The 24,823-nt window shown below is 41.6% G+C and overlaps 1 protein-coding gene and 1 pseudogene across 2 annotated transcripts in view; both read right to left on the bottom strand.

Moving 5' to 3' along the window:
• Positions 1-3,278: 3,278 nt before the first annotated feature.
• The window catches only part of LOC308151143 (GTPase KRas), a 31,435-nt gene continuing 9,890 nt past the window's right edge, over positions 3,279-24,823 (bottom strand). Inside the window, exons 4-5 of the mRNA XM_080523965.1 lie at positions 6,514-6,673; positions 3,279-6,245 (exon numbers count right to left, since the gene is read on the bottom strand). Of these exons, the coding sequence (XP_080380091.1) occupies positions 6,132-6,245; positions 6,514-6,673 (274 nt within the window). The 3' untranslated portion in view covers positions 3,279-6,131. The remainder of the gene's footprint in view (positions 6,246-6,513; positions 6,674-24,823) is intronic.
• LOC308151142 (putative nuclease HARBI1) lies at positions 20,803-21,838 on the bottom strand (annotated as a pseudogene). The gene has a single exon. The product of its transcript is annotated as a putative nuclease HARBI1 (transcript).

Genomic DNA, 24,823 nt, shown 5'->3' with positions numbered 1-24,823 from the left:
AGCAACGGCTCGCTCCTGCAGATTCTTCCTCTACAACATCAGAAGGATACGACCATTCCCTACCAGAGAGGCAGCGCAACTCCTGACCCAGGCACTGGTCATCTCCCGCCTGGATTACTGCAATGTACTCCTGGCTGGGCTCCCCGCTTCAGCCATTAGACCTCTGCAGCTCATCCAGAATGCTGCTGCCCGGCTGGTATTCAACCTCCCCAAATACTCGCATGTCACCCCTCTCCTTCGCACCCTGCACTGGCTCCCGATAGCAGCTCGCATCAGATTCAAGACCCTGGTGCTTGCATACCAGGCAGCTAAAGGGACAGCCCCTGCCTACCTGAAGGAAATGGTAACCCCCCAAACCCCTGCCCGCTCACAACACTGGCTCCCCGCTGGTGGAATGAGCTCCCCACGGCCGTCAGAACGGCAGAGTCACTACCCATCTTCCGTCGTAGACTGAAGACCCATCTCTTCAGGTTACATCTTAACTGCTCCTCCTGAGACATCTTCTGACCCTCACCACTACGTCTCCTAAAGACACCCGCTTTCCCCTCTACTGTGTCCCTAAGAACTTCTATTGCCCCCCTTGTACTGTTTCTCAGTTTCTCCAGTAATATAAAAAAAAATAAAAAAAATAAAAAAAGTTTTAGTAGAAGGCGATAATAGGGAGAAGGTTTTTCCTTCTATCAGTGGCCCCGGGCCCGAGCTAGAGTACTCTTCCTGCAACGAATGGTGGACTGCTGATTCACATGCTTAGTATTCAAATGTATTGATTGTAAGTCGCTTTGGAATAAGGCGTCTGCTAAATGCCAAAAATGTAAATGTAAATATTAGAGCCAGCATCACCCCTGACGCAAACATAGTCGACCTCAGGAAAACAAAAGCAGCAACTATGAGTGAATTCACCTGTATTACACTACTGGACCTCTGTAACACTGTCTCTAAATCTAATTCCTCCACCTCCTGCCTTGACCCTATACCAACAGCATTCTTCAAACGGGTGTTTGATAGTGTCTCAAATCATGTGCTGAAGATCATAAATACGTCACTTCAAACAGGCATCTTCCCAGATGCCTACAAAACAGCTGTTGTAAGACCGCTTTTAAAGAAATCCAACCTTGACGCCGATGCATTGAAAAACTACAGACTGATATCCAACCTCACATTCATATACTTGAGAAGGAAGTTTCACTACAAATAAACTCCTTTCCCAAAGAAAATAATGTCATGGAGGAATTTCAATCAGGTTTTAGAACATATCACAGCACTGAAACTGCTCTTACTAAAATAGTGAGTGATCTCAGACTAAACTCTGATGCTAATAAGGTCTCAATTCTCGTCCTATTAGATCTAAGTGCAGCGTTCGATACGATCGACCATGATATCCTAATCAATCGTCTTGAAGAGTTAGTTGGTCTTTCTGGCAGCGTGTTAAATTGGTTCAGAACATACATTACAGGGAGAAAGTTCTATGTCAAGCTTGGAGATCATGTGTCTGAGAAATATGACAGCGACTTCGGAGTCGCACAAGGGAGCTGCCTTGGTCCACTACTATTCTCACTATACATGTTACCACTCGGGGACATCATTAGAGAGCACAACGTATGTTTCCACAGCTATGCCGATGACACGCAACTGTACATTTCTGCTGAACCAAATGATACTTCAGCTATAGACTCCATTACAAACTGTCTTCTAGCAATAAATAAATGGATGAGCAATAACTTCCTGAAGCTAAACGAGGAAGTCCTACTGATCGGCCCTAAAGCAAAGAGGGATATGCTGCTTAATAATCTGGGGAAACTGACATTATGGATTAAACCTGAGGTTACAAGTCTAGGTGTTATTTTCGACTCAGACCTAAGCTTCAAGTCCCATATTAACAAGGTGACGAAAACATAATTCTTTCACCTTAGAAACATTGCTAAAGTAAGACCACTTATAAACCAAAAAGATGCTGAAAAACTGATTCATGCCTTTGTCTCAAGCCGGCTCGATTACTGTAACACACTTTTTACTGGCCTTCCTAAAAAAACTACTGCAAGACTTCAGCTCATTCAAAACTCTGCAGCTCGACTTCTAACTAGAACCAAGAGGAGAGAGCACATTACTCCAGTCCTAGCTACTCTGCACTGGCTGCCAGTAACATGTAGGGTTGATTTTAAGGTCCTCCTCCTTATATACAAAGCCCTTAATGGGCGAGGCCCAAAATACATTGCTAATTCCCTTGCCAATTATGTACCCTCAAGAACACTAAGATCATCTATCGCAGGTTTATTAGAGGTTCCCAGCAACAGTCAGAAGAAGATCGGGAGCGCAGCCTTTGCCAACTATGCCCCAAAGCTTTGGAACACATTACCTTTAGAGATCAGGGAAGCCAGCTGCTCATTTGCCAGCTACTGCACTTTAAATGTTTTATCAACTAGCCCTTTTTTAAATGTATTTGTATTGTATTTTCTTTACCTTTTCTTTTTACTGTTTTCCCCTGCTCTTATATTCACGTACAGACTGACTAGTTGAAAGAAGTGTGCAAAAGAAAGAAACTGTAATGTTGATACTGAGTAGTTGGATTTTTGGTGCAAGGTCTAGCAGAGACTGAGAACGTACACAGAGACTGGGAACGTACACAGAGACTGAGAACGTATACAGAGACTGAGAACGTCTGAGAACGTACACAGAGACAGAGAACGTACACAGAGACTGAGAACATACACAGAGACTGAGAACGTACACAGAGACTGAGACAGACCTTTTCCAAAAACTGTTTGTGGTGCTGGTGGAAAGCCAGTGGGAAGTACAGAAAGACTGTGTAAGGTAGGGAGATGAAAGGGATATGGAAAGTTAGATCTTTACCCTTTCTTTTTAGTGTTTTCTCCTGCTTTTATATTCATTCTATGCATGTATATGTTTTTATATTCACTTTATGTTCTTATTCCTGTTGTAAAGCACTTTGAGCTGCATTTCTTGTATGAAAGGTGCTATATAAATAAAGCTTTACTTACTTACTTACTAAGTGCCTTAATCATGGGCTCACTAGTGGTGGTGTTTCAGGTGGGATTTGAACTCACAATTTCCCATCACCAGACCAACTCTCTTAGCCCTAGCTCTTAGCCTAGTCACTAACCCTAATTGTTATGTAATGAATAATACAATTGCATGTCAACGTGTTTGTCAGATAATTACAGGATATCCATCAACTTTTTCCATTTTTATTTATCATACAACATTCTTAAAAAAATAATAATCAAGGAGCATCTTTTAGCAGCTGAAATTAACAATGGGCAGGAGGAATCCTACAGATTGCACCGCAACAAATACCACGTTGTTGGTCCTCATTCCAGTCTGCATTTAGTGACAGCCTCTACCTGGAGCCCTGCAGTTCAAAGGTGATAATGGCACAAACTGCAGAGATGAGTGAGATCAGTCTCATAATGACACCCCAGCATCCTTCTATACAGTTGAAGCCCTTAGTATCTGGTCTAAAATTCCATTGACAATTTCCATTTAGACAGACATCAGGGGTGTGTTCAGAAGAGTGAAAACGGGTGTTGCAGAGAGAGACGTACTGTACAATAATCTGTGGTGTTATCTCCATAGGATGAATCACGTCAGCTCTGTTGTGTGACACAGTGCCCTCCATAAGTATCTGAAAGGGGAAGCATTTGTGACACATTTTAATGCTTTGGTCCTCATATCGGCAACCAATCAAAATGACACTTTTTTTCTTTTTTACATGGAACTACGTTTCAACGTTGAGAATCACAACACAAACTCACTAGTCAAGCCAAAGTGCTGCAATGCAATGGATTGGGTGAGTAATCCCCACTGCTACCTAGTTAACTATAACACTACTTTACATTGTTAGCAGTCTCACAAAACACAAGCTGTGTTAGCTGACTAGCGATGTCAATGATTTTCAACAACGCGGAAATGTATTCACATTGTTAGAAAGAAGAGTCAGATCCTTACATTGGATCCCGATATGAGGACCAAAGCATTAGAACGAGTCACATTTAGTCTTTTTTTGTCTCTATACTCCAAGAGTTTGGATTTCAAATAAAACAATTGGTTTCACCATTTAGAAATTACAACCTTTTTTATACAGTGTCAATAGTGTTTTTTTTAATACATTTCAGGGCACCAAAATGCTTGCCACAAGAACTGTCTAACATGTCTTAATTGATGATGTTACTGATGACAGCAGCAGAATGTATTCTGAAGTGTACAGAAACATCTTGTCTGTTTGAGTACAAGCAAATGCCTCCAAATTCATTGGATGGCATTTCAGAATACAGTAAGACAATGATTCCAAACATACTAGGGAGGTTTCAGGGCCAAAAAGCGGAAAGTTCTTGACTGGCCATGTCAATCTTCAGATTTAAATCCAATTGAGCATGCATTTCATTTCCTGCTAAGACTTAAGGCAAAAAGACCTCAAAACAAACTGAAGATGGCTGCAGTACCGGCCTGGCAGAGACCAGAGAATACACCCAGTGTCTGGTAGGCTCAGTGAGCTGCAGACCTCAGGCAGTTATTGCATGCAAATGATTGTCGACCAAATACTAAACAGTATCAGTACTTTATTTGGACATTACATAATTTTTCCAATACTTGCCTTTCCAATTACTTGGAGCCCTGAAATACGGGGGAGTATGTTTATAAAAAAAATGGTAGACTTTCTAAAGGGTGAAGGCAATCTGAAAAAAAGAAACCTGTCATTGAATTAAAGCAGAGAATCTCTCCTCTGACTCCATAGTGATTGTTTGATTCCAAATCCAAACTGTTGGAAGTATGGATTGTTTCTTATGTTGCATGATATTGGTTGGCCATGGATCAAGTCAGGTTTTTTTCAGCAGATACAAAAAATAAAATAAAATAAAGCAGTCATCCTAGAGTTGTAACCTACCCTGGTTAGGGGATGATCTTCCTAATGCTACCAACTATGTTCAACTCCCAATACGGAGTGAACGTTAAAATTGCAGTAGCCTCTTTTAAAGTTTAGAGTGTCAAATCTTCCCGGGGAGGTCGTTATCAGTAACCTCTTCAGACGAGTCACAATGAGAATTCTCACCAACTTCTGGCAACCACTCTCACCTACGATGTTTTTTTGGGGGTAAATGAAACAAAGACACAACCAGAATGGTGAGGTGCTTTCGTCATTCAGTATCCAAGATTTTCTTGTTCATTTTGCCATTCAATTTTCATGAAAGTGTTGATTCACTCGCGAGATTAGTCACTGATTTAAAAGAACTTTGAATTACTCCAGAGAAACTGGCATACCATGTATCCCTTTAACAGGGCCAACCAATTAAGATATTGGCTAGATTTACGGACCAGGGAAATAAAAGTTTATTAGTTTATTAGAATAAACTACCGAATAGATGGTCTCTGTGTGCGTGGCGACTTAAACACAATGAATTTTCATGCTTTTGGACCTACGTGATATCAAACTGGCCAAGGATTTCAAACGATGGCAAACAGTGCTCAATAGGTCCTACATTTAAGCATTAAAATGTGTGAAAGTGACTCTAATGCCAGAAGAACAAATATCAAGGTTAAAGACATCAGATAGGACATCGATTAATAGCAAGTTCTTCCATTGTGTGGGTCCCATGTGTAGCACTACAGTTTGGGACTATTACTGGACCCGTTTCTCAGACAAATTTTAACACGAGGGGCAGTTAACATACCTTTCAACAATGTAGACCTCTGGCTCTAAAACAAATCAATAAAATTCCCTCTTAATGCTACAACTTCTAGTCCCTAGTCGGTTTGTCAGAACAATGTGCATCACCTGGGGTCTATTCAGAGGTAAAATGTTCAGAATGTTGCAAATAGAAATGTAATGCAGATCTGACATGACTATTCTATGCAAGACATTTATACATGGTCTACACAAGTATTGCTTTCTGCAACATTCTGCCTTCCTGAACAGGACCCTGAAGTCTTAATGGGGGCAGTCAATGATAAACAGGAGGTGATGTCACCATTACTACTGACACTAACATGTTCACCATTACAGTTTCACTGCCAAACGTGAGGTGGCATCTCCGATGTCGTTAAATGAAGCGCAGCGTGTGTGAAAAGAGAGTTATTGGACAAATGAGATGTGTTTCTGTGTGTGTGCGTGCGTGGTGCTATAGTATAGTGCAGCGTCTCTGAGTGCTTTTCTTGCTCTTCTTGTTGCTGCGGTTGGTTTCCTTATACCGCCTGATCTCCCGGACTAAAGAGTAGAACGCCTCCTCCACTCCCTGAAAGAAATACAGAATCACAGTGGATCAATTGCAGAATTATCTGAACAAACATTTCCACTTACAACGTTTTCCCCAGTGGCCAGTTACTCTGTATATCTTGACAAAGTCCAAAAAGGTTTAAACATTGCCATTCAAACAACGTGCAGGTATATCATTTTACATTTTCTCACTGCGTTATTTCTCCCCTGCACCTGTCATGGTATCTTGGATGTGCGCACACACAATACCTTTTAAATAGACGTGAAATCAAGCAGACTTGACTGACCTGTCTGGTTTTGGCGGAAGTCTCCACAAAGGGGACCCCGTAGCCACGAGCCAGTTCCTGAGCCTGCCGGCTCTCCACACTGCGAGAGCCCAGATCACTCTTGTTCCCCACCAACACCATGGGGACGCTGTCACTGTCCTTCACCCGGTTGATCTGCTCCCTGTGGCGGAGAAAGACACAACGCGTCAAACAGACGGTGTGATACGACACGTTTGTCTCGGGGGAACATCTCATCTGACCAGATATCATCATTGTCGCTGTGACCTATTTGGAGGCCTGTAAAGAATATGTTTTCACTCAAAGGTCGCTATTCTCAATCAACACCCATTTACATTACGTTTACATTTTATTTGTATAGCACATTTCATACAACTGGGGCAATTCAAAGTGCTTTACATATAGCATTAAAAAAAAGAAAAGGATAGTAAGAAAAAAAAATATATAAAAAAAATGGCAAGGATACATATAGAAAAGAAATAGATAAACATTTAACATAATAAGACAATTAATAAAAAGATATAGATAAAATTGTTATTATACTGCAACTGTATTCAACCGCTATCCTGGCCGACAGTGTGTGAGATCACAGTGTAAAATGACACGTTTGATACTGCATCTGGGTTCAACTGCTATCCTAGCAGATTCGGTGTGTGAGATTGTAAAATGACACATTTGCAAGTAAAAAGATAAAACGATAAAAGTAACAAAAAAGATCATAGTTAATGGATAAAAGGGATAGAGTGTAGTGTTTAACCACAGTTGCTGCAGAACATGTTTTTAGCAACAGGTTTTTAGCTTAGGTTTTAATATTTGTAGGGTTTGGGCCTGTTTGATTTCTTCAGGGAGTTTGTTCTAGGAGCATGCAGCAGTGACTGAATGAAGCTTTACCATGTTTTGTTTTCACTCTTGGAATGATTAGCTGATTAGTCTCAGCTGACCTTAGGGGCCTTGCTGGAATATAGGGTGGGAGAAGATCTGATATGTATTTTGGTCCAAGACCATTTTGTGATTTGTATGTAAATTAGGAAGATTTAGAATTCAATTCTCTGAGAGACTGGTAGCCAGTGCAGGGGGGTATTCCACGTACGTTGGATTAGTATATTCGCGATTGAAAGAAAAGCCTTGTTCAGGCAACTCGTGATTGGGATTCAAGCCTCAAGTGATTCCTCGAATGAGAATCAGCCTTGTGTCGTCAGTGTTCTAGAATCAGCCTTGTGTCGTCAGTGTCACACAAGACCGGTTTGGAAATTGTCGATTGCTCGCAGGCAGAAGGAGCCCAGAAGAACCGATTGTCGAAAAGATACTAGACTGGAACTAAAGAAGATACTCGACTGGAACTAAAGAAGATACTAGACTGGAACTAAAGAAGATACTAGACTGGAACTAAAGAAGATACTAGACTGGAACTAAAGAAGATACTAGACTGGCTGTGACAGCGCTGCGGTCCTACTTATGGATCTTTATGAAGACGAAAAATAAGATGTAAAATAGTGCAATACTGCCGCAATTAACAAGGCGAGGGAAATGGTTTGGCAAGAAATTGCTGACCGATTAAATGCGTAGGTCATACTAGCCCCTACTTTTATGTTTTACTACTTTACTACTTAATATTTTAATAAATGAATATTCACCAATGTGGTGATATCAGCAGCAGGCTAAATTCAGTCATGATGGTGCAGTGGTATTAACCACTGCCATGGTATCAAATCGACATTTTAAGACGTGGTTCAAATCCCACTTCTGACACACTTTTTACTGCATTTCGTTGTCTGATGCTTGTACTCTATAACAATAAAGTTGAACCTAATGTAAAAATGTATGTAGGCTATAAATGATGGTGTAGGCTAATTTACGAGAACTGACACGATTACAATGGTGCCTTTCTAACTAGTAAATTATGTTCTTCTAACTGGACCCTGGATTTGGCATAGATTATTTTTTCTTATGATTACTGATGGATAGATGATTCACTTAATTAGACAGATATATATATATAATATATATATATACAATATATATATATATATATATATTGTAAATCGATATATATATTGTAAATCGATTTGCATGAAGGCTTCGGTTAAATGTAAAAAATAAATTTAAAAAATCGAACCGGCAACCTTCGGACTTATAGCTGGCTGCCTTAACCCCTGCACCAAACACACCATTACGCAAGTTGAGATAGACATACCTATTATTATTATTTTTTACACCTTTTTATTTATCTATCTATTTTTTTTTTTTACACCTTTTTATTTATCTATTTCTTTTTTTACACCTTTTTATTTATCTATCTATCTGTCTATCACACTTTCAAAATATCAAATGATCCATCTTTCACACAATCAAACTATCTATCCATCTATCTAGCACACTATCGGACGGCGTGTGTTTGTTTCTGCTCTACTTCGACAGCTCTTAGAATCTTAAAAACTGCTGTTTAAACCGAGCTCTATTGAGAAAGTTTTTTTGTAGATAAATAATCTCCTACCATATACAACATCGGGACCCCGCTCCTCCGAAATCCGACGCCGGGAGGCTGAGTCGGGACTACCAGCGTTACTAGCTAGCTACCGCGGCTAACTAGCTAGCCACCGTAACATCTTTAAACGGGCATCTTTTATCGGGATATCACCCCGAATTACTAACAACCTTATATACTCTTATATCACACGTTTCCATAATACTCCTAGCTCACCATAATCTGATAGTTTTTCTCTTTTTCTGCGAATAACACTACTCTTCTCTCTCATGGCTTGCTCCCGCTGCATCAAAGCCTCCACATGTAAGCCCCATCCCAGGTGTAACTCACTCTGTCCCTATACCACCAGGCACCTGGACCACTGTCAAGAAGAGGTCGGACTACCGTCAAGAAGAGAGTCGTACCATCGACTCCTCTGGCACCACCCCCCCTGATGCCCTCCCACTGCGAAACAGCTTCGGGGCGCTGCAGAACCACTAGTCCACGCCGAAGGCAAAGAGAGCCAGGCCCTGCACCCCCCCCCCCCCCTCTCTCTCTCTCTCTCCCCCCCCCTATGCCCCCTACAGGTCCATCACACCGCCAGCAGATTACAGTTTGTGTCTCCTCCTCTCCATTCCTCTAACACCAAACATGCCATCCAGACTATTGTCTCCCACCGGACTTCCACCACCACAAATAAGGTAATACATGGCGCAAATATGAGAAACCTAAATATGAGAAACCTAATAGGTGGTTGGCATGCCAACCACCTATTCTAACGGTAACTGTATACAGGCCACCGAAACCATGCTCTACCTTCCTACCTGACTTCTCTGAGTTCCTGTCCATTATCCATTCCAACTATGATAAGATTATTATCGCCGGAGACTAATTTTCATGTTGATAATGAGGCTGACTCGAGGGCTAGGGATTTTATTGACCTCTTGAAATCTATGGATTTTATCCAACATGTCAAAGAACCCACTCACAATCATGGCCATACCCTTGATCTAGTGATTACAAAGGGTCTCGAGGTCTCAATATCAGGTATCAGTGAGGGTGACCATTTCTGTATTTTCCTTACCATTGTAACACGTAAAGCTGGAAAAAATGCTGAACGTGTTGTTAAAAAACGTTATCTTACCCCTGCAGTGGCTGAGAATTTCAAAGCTTTAATGAACAGTGATCACATAACTCCAACTTCATATGATAATGACTTAGTAACTACCTTTAACAATAAAGTAAAAATGTCCCTAGACTCTCTGGCACCTACCAAACTAAAAAAGGTTGGAGCCAAGAGGAGAGCACCATGGAGAAACAGTGAAATTAATCTCCTTAAGAGAACATGTAGGAAAGCTGAGCGCAGATGGAGAAAGAGCAAATTACAGGTTGATCAGAATATTTTTAAAGAACATCTATCTGCCTTTAACTTTTAAAAAAATCACTTCTCAAATATAATATCTACGAACAAGAATAACCCAAGTCTTGTTCTCGACAATTGATTGCCTTGTAAACCCTGCTCCTAGAACACTAGACAGCGCAGCCTCTGTCACTAAATGCAAGGAATTTGCAGCCCACTTCAGGGATAAGATAACAAATATTAGAATGTGTATTACTCAGGCAAGACTAGGTTTGTGTAACACTGTAGATCCGCCACCACAGAACATGACTATGAGCATGTTCACCATGATTAGTTCTGAAACATTAGGCAAAATTGTGTCACAGCTTAAACCGTCTATGTGTCCTCTTGACCCTATTCCTACTAGGGCTGCACGATTTGGGGAAAAAAATCGAATTGCGATTATTTGGACAGATATTGCGATTGCGATTTAATTTGCGATTATTATTTTTTTAAATAGCAAAAAAAAAAAAAAAAAAAAAAAAAAGGAAGTTTTTGTCAAGTGTGGCCATATCTCCGGCTAGGAAGGTCGTATCAACGTGCAGTTTGTTTGTACGTCTTCAGGGGACTTAGAGGCTCCCTCCTCTAGCACCCCCACAGCCCGAGCTACGAGTGAAAGAACTAAACTTACATTGGGTTGCTTTAAAGTTGGGTTGCTTTAAAATCAAGCTTCAGATTAAAACATGTGATGGAGCATTACTAACCTGACTCAGGTGGTTTGTTTCACATAACCATCTAGGAAAGCTTAATTGGAAGCTGTTTGGAAAAGGGCAGGTACTTTCAAAAAAATACTTGGCAGGTGATTGGATGAATCTATCTATCACCTATTTTCAGAGAGCATTACCACATGATACCATCAAACTATTAACTGCTCTAATTCTAATGCAAGGATGAGAACTTAAAAGATATGAATTGGGATAACATATTTATTTATGGGTTTTTTAAACAGCAACACCATTTTGTTTCTCTCAACAAGTGTATTTTTTTTTAACAATTCCAATATCAAAATAAAATAGGACCTCTACAAACAAGGTTATGGCTTGGCTCAGGAGCAGCATCTAAATATTGCACATACTGCAATCAAATTAAATAAAGTGATAATAAAAATGATCCAGTAAAAAATAATAGGTCCTTTCTGTAAACATTGAAATAGATAAAACGCAGAACAAATACAATAGTAATTCCCTGTCATCTCTACTTCTCAACACAAATGTTTATCTTTACAGATTTTTGGTCAAGAAAACCAACATGTCAACCTTTGCTGGTTTCAGACATGAACGCTGACAAGTGACCACGTTGCCTCCAGCACTAAACACTCTTTCTGATGGGGAACTTGTGGCTGGTATACACAAGAATTTGCGAGCCAGCATGCTCAGCATCGGAAAGTTAACACAGTGAACCTTCCACCAGGCCAGGGGATCCTCCTCTCCATCGATGGTGGGAATCATTAGGTAGGTGTTCACCTCAGCTTCTATGGCACCCATCAACTGCGCAGTGGTTGAAGCAGGGGGCACAGCAGTGCTTTTCTTAAAGAAGCTGCCCAATGACCGCTTTGCCTTCTTTGCAGTGGATGGCTCTGCCTCTCCTGCACTCTGAAGCACAGCGTCTGTGGTGCTGGCATGAGCCATCTTCTCCTGCAAAACACAGAGATGAGCGTAGAGATGAGAGCTTTTAAGTTTTGCATCAATGTAATTCTAAGCAATTGGCCATTTTATGTAAACATTTAAAAAATTGCCGATCAATGAAATCAAAATACAATATCATTGCATGTGGCATCTTGTGTTCACTAAACTGCACATAAATACAAGTTACCTTTCGTGCCACCTGTTCCATTTCGATCTTCACTTTTGCTTTGATGTCTGGGACATTCTCTGCACTCATGTATTCTGTCTTGAATCTTGGATCAACGAACGAAGTGATGTCCATAAGCTCCTGTGTGTAGAATCATTAGAGAATAGTTAACTCAGAGAATCTACATTGAATGCCTCCAAGCTTATCAATTCCTTTCATTAATATAGGCATGTTTTTCTAATTTCATTCTCAGAGATAATAAAACAGTTGAAACCATATCAATTCCCATCCCCCTACCTGTGTGGCTGGGTCGCTGTATTTATTCTCCATGTAGCCAAGGACCATTGACTTTATTTCCTTGGTAAGGGCTGTGTCCTCGTCATTTGCAGCCAGAGTTGATGTTTTCAGGAGATGAAGGACTGGCTTCAGGTACGATACGCTTACATAAGCTTCACCAGAGAGGGCATCTGTGAACTCCTGGAGAGGACGCAGGACGTTGTTGATGGATTCAAGGACATCTATGTCCTGCCAACTGGGGACCAGGTGACGCGTCTTCCTGTCTTCAGAGAGAACCTGACACAAGGCCTTTCTCTGCTCCAACACCCTCCCGACCATTTTCTGCCTTGAGCCCCATCTTGTTGGACACTCTGTGATCAACGAGTGCATCGGCAGATGCAACTCTCGCTGGGCCTCACTCAGTGCAACCTTCTTTTTCCAACTGTGCGAGAAATGGCAAACAATAGACTTACAAAGTCCTATTGCCCGACTTATACGGTCTTTCACGGTCTTCTCTTTCAGAGCATTTTCTGAAAAAGAAAATCATGAATCAAAACATTATTTGTGGAAGGTACAGTATTGCATTTTTCAGATTGAAAATGTAATAACAATAATTCTGAAACTGAGAGGGGTGAGAGAGAGAGAGAGGAGAGAAAATTGGGAGGGAGAGAGAGAATAGCATTTTTACACTTTTAAAATATTTTTTAAATACACTTACCAATGGCAAGATGCAGCCTGTGTCCAAAGCACTGAAGCCTTGTCCATTGATTCAGTTCCACAGCTTTTACAACATTTGATCCGTTATCAGTGGTGATGCACGTCTGATCCTCTTCCTTCAGACCCCAGTTGGACAAGGACTCTCTTAGTCCACGGGCAATATTCTCTCCCGTGTGGTCAGCAGGAAAGTATACCGTTTGCAGGCAATGACTCTTCAACTCAAAGTCGGAATTTATGAAGTGCACGGTGAGACTGAGATACGGCTCGGTCGTCCTGCTCGACCACAGATCGGTTGTTGTCGCATAGTACTGGACATTTTTCAGCTCCGTCTCAATTTTCTTCCTACATTCCGCGTACATTTCTGGGATAGCCACATGGCTAAAGTACGTGCGGGAGGGAATCGTATATCTTTTATCCAGCGTTTGGATGAGTTTTTTAAACCCTAAGTTGCTCACAGTGTTAATAGACACCATGTCTTTTGCGAGGTAGTGCGTGATGGAATTTGTTATTTCACGGTGCCTTCGTGAGCCCTTTTCATATGCCGTAACAGCCGCAAACGACTCTGAAACACTAGTTTGCTTAACTTTGTTAGACTGGGCTACGGGACGTTCACTCAACTCTCCCTTTCTGACCGCACACTCGTCATACAGCTGCCTGTGGTACTTTTTCAAGTGCTGATATAGGTTTGTGGTGTTGCCTCTGGATGTAGCGACTGTTCCACGACAGGTCGTGCACAACACCTGTTTTTGTTGCACATCAGTCGTCCTAAATCCGAAATACTTCCACACAACAGAAGTGCTGCTTTTCTTCCGGACTAAATCGTCCAACGTTGCTTCTGGTTCTGCTGAAGCCATTATCCACCATGAATGTTGCTATTGCTAGCTACCGAAACGTGGGCGTTTCACGTGCGATGTTGTTGGTGTGCGTTCATTGACATTGACGTTCATTGACGTTGACGTTCATTGACATTGACGTTGACGTTCATTGACGTTGACGTTCATTGACGTTGAATCCGACGCGCTGTATGACGGATCCCAAATCGCAGGCAAATCGCAGGCTTTGCGATTAGCTAATCGCATCATTTCAAATCGCGATTTCGATTTAAAATTGATTAATCGTGCAGCCCTAATTCCTACCACCTTTTTTAAGGATATTTTTGAATCTGTGTCTGATGACATACTAGGCATTGTAAATCACTCCCTACTTAAAGGGATTTTTCCAGCGGCGCTTAAAACTGCCCTGGTTAGACCCACCCTGAAGAAAAGTAACTTAGATCCTTTTGACCCCAAAAACTGTAGACCAATATCCAATCTCACTTTTCTAAGCAAAATTCTAGAAAAGGCAGCGTACAAACAGCTTCATAAATGTTTAGTCTTAAATAATAGATATGACCCACTTCCGTCAGGCTTCCGATCATACCACAGCACAAGGTAACTAATGACCTTAGGATTAATGCAGACTTGAAAAAACTCTTGATTCTTGTACTCTTAGACTTAAGTGCAGCCTTTGATACAGTAGACCATTACATACTTATTGAGAGACTTGAAAACTGGGTTGGCCTCTCTGGTCCGGTCTTAAACTGGTTCAGGACTTACCTGGCTGACCGAGACTACTTTGTAGCCCTTGGTGACCATAAGTAAAAAAAACTATAGCGCAACCTGTGGAGTTCCCCAGGGGTCCATTTTAGGACCGTTGCTTTTTAGCTTATACATGCTACCCCTCAGTTCTGTCATCAAGAGGCATAGCGTTAACTACCATAGCTATGCTGACAACACTCAGCTTTATATCTCAGTAACTCCCAACGACGACGAGATGGTCGACCACCTGATAGATTGTATTGCTGATATTAATATTTGGATGACACAACATTTTCTCCAACTCAATCAGGAAAAAACAGAGGTATTGATTAGGGGTGGGCATCATTGATCGACGATCGATAATTGATCGATAAGGATCTTGGTCCATCACAAAATATTTTGCTCGATAATCGTTAATAAATTGGATTTTTTTTATTTTTTTTTATAATAATAATAATAATGGAAATTAGTTTGTCCACGTTATGTGTGAGAAATGAACTTTGCATTTGCCTTCGCATTGAATTTGCGAAGGTTTCCTCGGTTGGCCAAATTAGCGCGACCTACCTCTGCATCCCCGCAACCTCGGTGCTCGGAGCGAGTGTTTTCTGCGGCTGGCCTAACTGTCACCAGATTGCGTTCGTCTCTCACCCCTGAACATGTTAACATGATCATCTTTTTGAACAAGAACCAGTAGGCCTGCCGCCTACAGTCTCTCGCTGGAGTTTAAATTTAAGTTAAGCTGGACGCTCTTAAGGAAACTAACGTTTTCAGTCATCCTCCTATTTGTGAGTAACTGTTTTTTTACTGCTCCTATGGTGAGTTACTTATTTTCTATATTTTTATTTATAATGTAAAATGTGTTTTTAAGTTAAACAATTTAGGCTACTCACTGCCTTGTTTAAGAGGATTGTTATCTGACTGTAGTGTCTAGTTTGAATGTGAATGAATGAATGTGTGCAATAGCAACACAAATAAAGTTTTTTCCCCAAGGAAAACATGCTTGTTATTTCTGCCCTAGTTTCTTTTTTCTTTTTTTTATGAAAAAAAAGCTTATCCATTAATCGATAATTGATCGTTAATTCTTGCGATTATCGAAAAAGAAATTTCGATCGTTTGCCCAGCCCTAGTATTGATCATTGGCGAGAAAACTGGGAGAGAAATGATCTGCACATTTGAAAACACTAGCTCTTAACACTAAAGCCCAATGCACACGGCCCCCGATTTTGTCGCACCGCCGAACATTCGATTCTCAATTCTTTGAATGATTTCAATTGGTGTGAATGGAGAATCGAATGTTGTCGTGCATTAGAATCGCATCGCACGCCGTGTGCATTGTCTCATTCAAAACAATGGAATCGAATTCGGCGGTGCGTCAAAATCGGGGCCGTGTGCATTGGGCTTAAGTGTCAGGCTAGTGTGAGAGAAAATTATTATATGTAAAAGACATTCTCTACATTTAAGATTCAACATTTGGATATCTAGGGCAAAGCTATATAAACTGATTTCCTGTTGTAACCACACAATGAAACCAGTTTCTCCACTTGAAGCTTGACATTGGCTAGACCAGGGGTCGGCAACCTTAAATGTTGAAAGAGCCATATTGGACCAAAAAACAAAAAAACGAATCTGTCTGGAGCCGCAAAAAATGTAAAGCCTTATATAAGCCTTATAATGAAGGCAACACATGCTGTAAGTGTCTATATATTAGCCTACTATCAAAATAGTAGGCTACAAATACATAAGCCTTAGCACATATGCATACAACCGAATGCAAACGTATTGTGCTTTACAAAAGTGAAACACTAGGATAGCGTAAAGGGGTTCCCCCCCCCCCCCAGAGTAGATGCAATTTCGTGTATTCTGGTGCCTTTTAACAGGTGGGTTGATACTTTTATGGATAAAAATATGGATAAGTTTGTAATTTCATCCGGAGGAAGTGAGCAAACCAAGAGATCATCAGCCAAAAAATAGACAAATCGACAGACTGTAGACTCCAGTACCAAATGAAAACTAGCCTCCCTCGTCTTCTTTTCACTATTTTAAGTTAAACCCTCTCAGACCCACAGCGCTCCCAAATATCATACCTTCTTTAGAAGTTCATAATTCGGAAATGGTTTGAGCTAAAGACAAGCCGCTTTTTGCATTTAAAAGTAGGCAAATAGCGCTCACCGGGAAGCTCCCGTTCATCGATGTTCGTCGCCGATGTCCGTATATAAATCTAGCCACAAAGTTGTAGACAATGTGGATAGTTTCTTGCTTTGCCTGCCGCAGTACTTCGTCAATCCCTGTGGATATAGGTCTACTCTTGAAAAAAAACTGTCACATCCAGTCTCATGTTGGGTCCAGTCAAAATACTAGTCATGTGCCAACATATCCGAATCCTATTGGCCCTTGTACAACATTACAGCGTAAGCAGGGAGTTGTAGTTCAAGGAGAGACACCGCGGCAACGTAAAAAATAAATAATCGTTGTTAATTTCCATTTGTGGTCAAAGCCACAGGGAGCCACTGAAGATGGGCAAAAGAGCCGCATGCGGCTGCCGACCCCTGGGCTAGACAACAGACACATTTAAATGATTACAATGACCTGATTGCTCTCTTTCACTTCTGACCTACATCTAGATGGACTAAGCCATCTAGAACAGTTTTGGACCTTTGTGTTCCCCAGACCCAGTACTCGAGAAGTGGACTGAACCAGTTGTAGCCTTTTGTGTTCCTTTTCCACCTTTGTGTGTCTAGGAGAAAGTGGGGGCCGATTCCCCCTTAACCTTCATCCCCCATCATCTTCCTCAATGTACAGATCCACACCCATTGCTCATGATTGGTCTAGACCTCACCCGAGGGCGGACTTCTTTTCTTTGAGTACCTGAGTGCATAAATACTGAGATGAAATGAATGATCTGGACTTTGAGAGGAACTTTGAATCGTTCAGATGCGTCTGACGAACCTGTAAACTTCCTCCTTCTGCAGAAGAATATTAAATATCTTTTCTTATACATCTTGAAATGAAACAGGCTGCCATTATTGAATAATTTGCTCTAACAGTTTGGCGACGAGGAAACAGGGGAGCGGCTGCGAAGGTATCCTGTTTTGTCCGTTTTCAGCCATTTTCAGCTGACGAGCTGGTTTTTTTAATTATGAAAAGTTGAGGAAAAACGAACTCTCGCGTTTCACCTAGCAAGTGACGCGGTTAAGAGATCCCCTCTATTTTTGATTGGCTGAGAGCGGATGATCAGGGCCTTAGCACGCTGTCTACGTAACACACGAACGGTAAGCCTGTCGATTTTCATTTGTATACGGAACGGTATTTAATCGGAGAAAGATACCTGATTGGAGAGGTCTTTGTTTCCGGGTGCACTTTGTGATGCATGGCTTGTGGCGTTTTTAGACGATTTACATGTTATCGTGGCTATAATTGCACCTGGCAAAACCATAAGACTGCTATTTTTGTGTATATGATTAGTGGAACTGAAAAGAGGTTTAGTTATATATATACGTGTATCTTTTGACGTTGCTGTTATCTGGTTACAGAAAAAGTATTAACCAGAGGGAGTGGCTGCTTACCTGATTGCAGAGAGGGACTAATCAGGGGGAGTTGCTGTTCACCTGGTTACAGAGAGGGCCTAACCAGGGAGAGATGCTGTTTTTGGCTAACAGAGGTCCAAATCAGTGAATCCTAGGTTAATCTAGGATTGGGTTTATTACACAGAAGCTTAGTGGAACTGAAAAGAGGTTTAGTTCTGTGTAAAAGTGGGGAGGTTTATTACACAGAAGCTTAGTGGAACTGAAAAGAGGTTTAGTTCTGTGTAAAAGTGGGGAGGTGGGAACACATTTTCAGTACTTATCCATAAAATTCATTGAGCCAGTCAGGAGTTCTGAATTTTCCATGTATGATAATAGAGTTTCATTGAGCTAAACCAAAGTTCTGAACTCCAGTTTTAATAAGTTAATCAGTGTTAATACTTCCGTTTTTTTTCTTTATCTGTTGACTCAGTGCATATGTAAAAGGCAGTGCTGATCTTACAAGATTGTTTGTTAATTGTATTGTTAAAGTAATTGTCTTCTTATTTGTGATAAGACATTACAGCTGTTTCTTTGTTCTTAGTCATTCCTTGTGTGTTTTCTTTAGGCCATTTTAACTAATAGTGCTATTTGTATCTATATTGTTCCCTTGAAAATAACTTGATTTTGAGTTTAAAATTAGTATAGAATCAAGTCGTTCAGAGAGAGTAACACCACTTCTTGGCCCTGCTAAGATAATGGCAGACAAATGGGGGTTTTCTGCTGTTGAAGATATTGGGCTAGGTCTAAGTATTCATATTTTCCTGCTATGTGGGACACTGAGCGTTAGCATGTTAAATAAGATTAGAAAAAAAAAATAGGGGCCGGTTTCGGAGACAGGGCTTAAATTAAGACAGGAGTAGGCCTAAGTCAGACTAGTTAATCCTGGCTATTTAAGTGGCTTGCATGGACATGGCTTAAATTTGGCTTAGTTAGTCTGAGACTATGGAGTCCTGGAGTAAGCTTAATGAGAACACCTAGTTCAAGCCTCATTAGACTAAGTGGGAGCATAGGCTGTTGGTCCAATTGTGCTCATGAACCCGAAATGGAGTATAAATCACCATTGTTGCAGTGAATTTTGAGACAAGACAATGGCAGAGGCAAAGAGAATTCGCTCCAAAGATTAGAGTGAGCATGAAAAAACACTACTAAAACAAATTGTATCAAACCATCCAGTCATTGAAAGCAAAATCCATACTGCTGCTATTGAACAGAAGAAAAGAAGTGCTTGGACTGCAATTGGCAATGAATTCAATGCAAATGAAGATGTCACCACAAGAACAGTACAACAACTGCAGGTGAGTTATTCTTCATTATTAGGCACAAAAATATGTGTTTGTTTCCTGTTGCCTATACCCTGCTTATTTATGCCCTACCCAAATTATTTCATGACATTTATGTCAAGTTCAATCTGTTTCTCTCATATCTGGCTCTCATATACTGTAACAATACTCCTGCTGCTTGTAGCATTCACATTGAATGAATATCCTGTTTTAAAACGATAGTAACCTATTTTAAGGGGCCATATGAATGTTAAACATGGTGGTAGAGTAAGATATGTTGCACAAAGGAAGATCCATACCTATGTGAGGGGGAAAGAAATATAAAATAAAACCATTTCTCCACCATGACCTAAATTATCAGGAGACACACTTATTTTTATTATGCCTTATCAGTACCAGTATTTCAGATTTCCCATATTACTATTTTTGTCACATCAAAAAAGAAAACTAATGAATGATATCTGCCTTCATAGGTTCTATGGAAGAACATTAAACTGGGATTAAAAAAAGAGAATGCAGCAAGCAGAAGAGAGCGATTTATTACAGGTGGTGGACCACCAATAAAGGACACATCTGATGAATTGGGTGACTTGCTGTCTGGTATAATAGAGCACCAGCAACCTCTGGATGGTATACCAGACAATGACCATTTGGACAGTGAACATGGAGAACTGAGCACAAATGGTAAATATACCTCAGGAAGTAAATTGGTTACAGCACCATATTAGTTTATTTGAGTTTGTAACAGTGGTCTTTTTTTCCAGAGGAAACCAATCAAGAGCCAGTTTACAACGAGCCTGAACCCTCCACATCTGCTATGGCACCCCTGGGAGATGAAGCTGCTACCATCCAACAGAGACCAAAAAAGATAACTATGCATGAAAAGTTAGCCAGAGAATTTCATGAGCATAAAATTGCATATTTAAAAGAAGAACATGAAATGAAAATGAGAATTCTAGAGGTTGAACTGGATATGAAATTGGGACAGAGGGCTATGCTCCAAAAAAGAATTCTGCATACCAGTAGCCATGGTGAATATGAAGAATTGTGAAAACTAAAAATAAATGTATTGTCATTTGGCATGTGAGTGTGAGTGAGTATTAATCATCACAAACTACATTTTAACCAGCCTTGGTTCACTCGTTTAATTTTGCTTTACATTATTGTAATTTTGTACAGAAACAGTATGCAAGCAAAACTATACCATAATGAATACATTCCATATTCAAATGCTGAAGTGCTGCACTGTGAAAGCAGCTCTGTGTGCAAGTCCTCGCTGGTCATTGGCTGCCTCTGCCATGGGCACATCTGCATCTTCCTGATCTTCCATTGGCAGATCAGGACAGCCATGCTGCTTCAGGTAGTTGTGCAGCACAGCTGTAGCAATGATCACTTTGCAGCATCTTCTTGGCTTGAAACGAAGCGTATTTCGTAAGCACTGGAATCGACTTTTCCATACTCCAAACATACGCTCGACCATCCCTCTAGTACGGATATGAGCTCTGTTGTACCTTTGCTGCTCAGCTGTTGTGGGATTTAGATGTGGTGTGAATAAATAGTTACTCTGACCATATCCACTATCACCAAGTAGTAGTCCACTATGTTGTCCTCTCTCAAATTGTGCACACAATGAAGAGTTGAGAAAAATCCTTGAATCATGGGTTGCACCTTTCCAACGGGCAACAATGTTTGAAAACTCCAAATTAGGAGTGCATACACCCTGAACATTGATTGAAAACCAGTTCTTACGATTCCTGTATTCCTCTGCATCAGGAGTTGATGGACACTTGATGGGAACATGACATCCGTCTATACAGCCAATCACTCCTGGGAAGTGCCCATACATATTCATAGAATTGCACTTTATAGTTGGCTTGCCCAGCAGCATCAGGGAACTTGATGTAAAGACTCCTCAGTTCACAAATGGCACTGCAGACTTTGTGAACTATTCTACATACAGTTGGTTCACTGACACCACACAAATCACCAGTTTCACGATGAAAGATTCCACATGCCAAGAACCTCAAAGTGATCAGAACTTGCAGTTGATTGGACACAGGCCCTCCTCTTTGAGACAGAGAGGAAAGTCTAGGCTCAAGCAAAGTAATTATCTCCAATGCATTTTCCTTGTACATACGAAAGCGGTCTCGAAAAGTTATTTCATCAAACTGATTCAATGGATCACTCCTATCCAGCAGTATTCGTCTGGCTGGCCTTTGTCGTGCATGTTGGTCCTCATTTTGATATTCCAAATAGTCCATGCTCCCAAACAATCCAAGCTCAGTTTCACAAACAGTAGCCTAGCCTACTAAGCGGGAGTTAAACCTGCCTCCTTGGCAGATTAGTTTAAGCTTCAATTCAGTCCAATTTAGTCCTGGAGTAGCTCTAATCCTCAATTTTGCAATCGGCTTTGTTTAATCCAGAACATGCTTAATCCACAACTATTTTAAACTACGTCTGTGCAAGTGAATTTCAGTTAAGCCAGCTCAAACAGCATTTTAGTCTGGGACTAGGCTTAAACCTTGTCTCCGAAACCGGCCCTAGGTGTCATAATTGACCCAGATCTAAATTTTGAAACCCATATGAATAATACTATTAAAACATCCTTTTATCATTTAAGAAACATCACTATGGTACAATCCTTTCTCTCCCAGGCAGACACTGAAAAACTAATGCATGCGTTTGTTACTAGCAGGCTAGATTACTGTAATGCTCTCCTGACAGGTCTCCCCAAAAAAATGATTAGTAGACTGCAAATGGTTCAGAATGCTGCTGCTCGTGTCCTTACTAGGACCAAACGAAGAGCGCACATCACACCTGTCCTGAGATCACTACACTGGCTCCCTGTCAGTTATAGAATAGACTTTAAGATAATTTTATTAGTCTATAAATCACTCCATTGCGACGCGCCCAAATACATGGTGGACATGCTCATAAGATACACACCAGCTAGACCCCTAAGGTCTAGCGGCACAGAACTTCTGATAGTACCAGAAGCTAGGACTAAGAGATTTGGAGGATCAGCTTTTAGCATATATGCTCCTAGATTGTGGAACACCCTACCTGAGGGCCTGAGGTTGTCTAAAACTCAGGAATTTTTTAAGCGAGACCTACTTATTCAATGTCGCCTTTTGAAACTAAGGAAGACATTGGAGATTATAGAACTAGGATCACTGTGCTATTACACCATACTCGTGCTTGAGATCTTGTGTTGACAGGAAAAAAGGACCTGGGTGCTGATGAGGCACTGTTAGCTGCCAGTAGCACCTAGAGCAGTACCAGAACCGGTACCAGGCTGTACCTGGACCACCATCAGGTTGTATTGCTGTCATCTTTATTGTGTTGTTGCATCATAACTGCGCTTGAGATTCACTTTTGGCAGGACCTGTGCCCATGCTGGATGCAGAACGATGCAGATATAACACTACATTTATGGACAGTGTGTACGCCGATAATATGCAGGGAACTTTTCCTGGATACATGGTGTACAGGTTTTTCGCCCTTGCTTGCTTGCTATGCGCCGGTGGTCCTTGGGCCGCTCCTTGGGGGCCCCCGGCTGCCCAGTGTGCCTGGTCTGTTCCGCCGCTGGGGCACCTGCTTGGCCGTCCTTGTGTGGGGCCTTTATGTTCTGAGCTTGCTTGGCTGGGCCGGGTGTGCTGGTGGTGGGGCGGGCTGGGTGTGTGGGGCGGCGGGGGCTCTCCGGGGAGGGGTGTGGGGTCCACCGCTGGGTGCTGGTAGGCAAACTGGTTAGTAGTCGCTCTATGAGTAGAGGGCTGCAAGGGAATTTTCCTGGCTACAAAGTGTACAGGTTTTTACTTTTGCCTGCTTGCGGCTCTGTCAGTATGTAATGCGCATTGAGTTGCATCTTGTAAGAAATGCGCTATACAAATAAAATTTGATTTGATTTGATTTGACTATCAATCTATCTATCACTAGGGTTGGGTACCGAAAACCGGTATGGTACCAGTTACTTTACATTTGGTACCTAACGAACCGAATTGCAACGGAGATTTCTGTTCCTCGTTTCGGTTCCTCTCTCTTGCCCCCTGGGGTCCGTAACTAGTGTTGTTCCGATACCGATACTAGTATCGGCATGGCCACCGATACGCACAAAAATGCTGGTATCGGTATCGGCGAGTACTAACAAATAATAACACCTGATACCAAACTTTCACTATCGCGGAAAAACAAACACGCATGCTGTAGAGGTGTAGTGAGGAGAACATGTCGGCGGTTTGGAGATATTTCAAGGTGGATAGTCCGGTGTGTACAACGGCTAAATGCACAATTTGCGGTCTCAATGTGTCGAGGGGTGGCACTAAAGCTGCCAGTTTCAATACTAGCAACTTAATTAAGCATTTAAAGGCAAAACATATTAAAGAGCACGAAGAGTTTCTGTCATCTACTGCAGCTGCGACAGCGAGCAAGAGAACGGATGGACCAAAACAACAAACGCTGAGTAGCTCATTCCATAAAAAGGACCAGTGGGACGCGACGAGTGAAATGGCAAGAAAGATGACTGAGAAAATGTCTGAAATGATTGTGCTCTGTGACCTGCCCCTCTCCTTTGTTGACAATGTGGGATTCCGCCTTTTTATGGCTCACGCTGTACCTAAATACAAAATACCAGGTCGCAAATACATCACGGAGACTTGTCGTTTATATTTACTTAATAATGTATTATTACTTATTATTGAAGGTCCACGCCATTCTCTGTGATAACGCCAGCAACATGAAGAAGGCGATGATGGACTTGGGTGTTTCGAGAATGGGATGCTTTGCCCACTTGATCCAGCTAGTGGTGCAGGAAGGCCTACTGTCACAGCGGAGTGTGTGCGACGCGCTGGCCAATGGGAGAAAGATCATCGGCCACTTCAAGCATTCCCCACTGGCCACTTCACGTCTGCAAATTGTACAGACTGAACTTGGAATGCCAATCAAACGGCTGAAACAAGATGTGCCCACCCGGTGGAATAGCACCTTCTACATGACAGAGAGTCTGCTGGAGCAGAAGAGATCTCTCTCAGCCTACGTGGCTGACTACGACCTCCCAGCCACCCTGAGTACCAACCAGTGGGCTTTACTTGAAAAAGTAAACATCGTCCTGGCTCCATTCGAGGAGATTACGAAACAAATCAGCTTTAGCACCTCCATCGCGTCTGAAGTCGTCCCCACGGTGGTGGTACTGAAGCGACTGTTGACCCGAGAGACCGAGGAGGACAGCGGGATAAAAACAATGAAAGCAA

Source organism: Nansenia antarctica (genome assembly GCF_963989245.1).
Source record: "Nansenia antarctica genome assembly, chromosome: 2".
Lineage (NCBI taxonomy): Eukaryota > Metazoa > Chordata > Actinopteri > Argentiniformes > Microstomatidae > Nansenia > Nansenia antarctica.
This window is presented reverse-complemented; position numbering and strand designations above follow the sequence as displayed.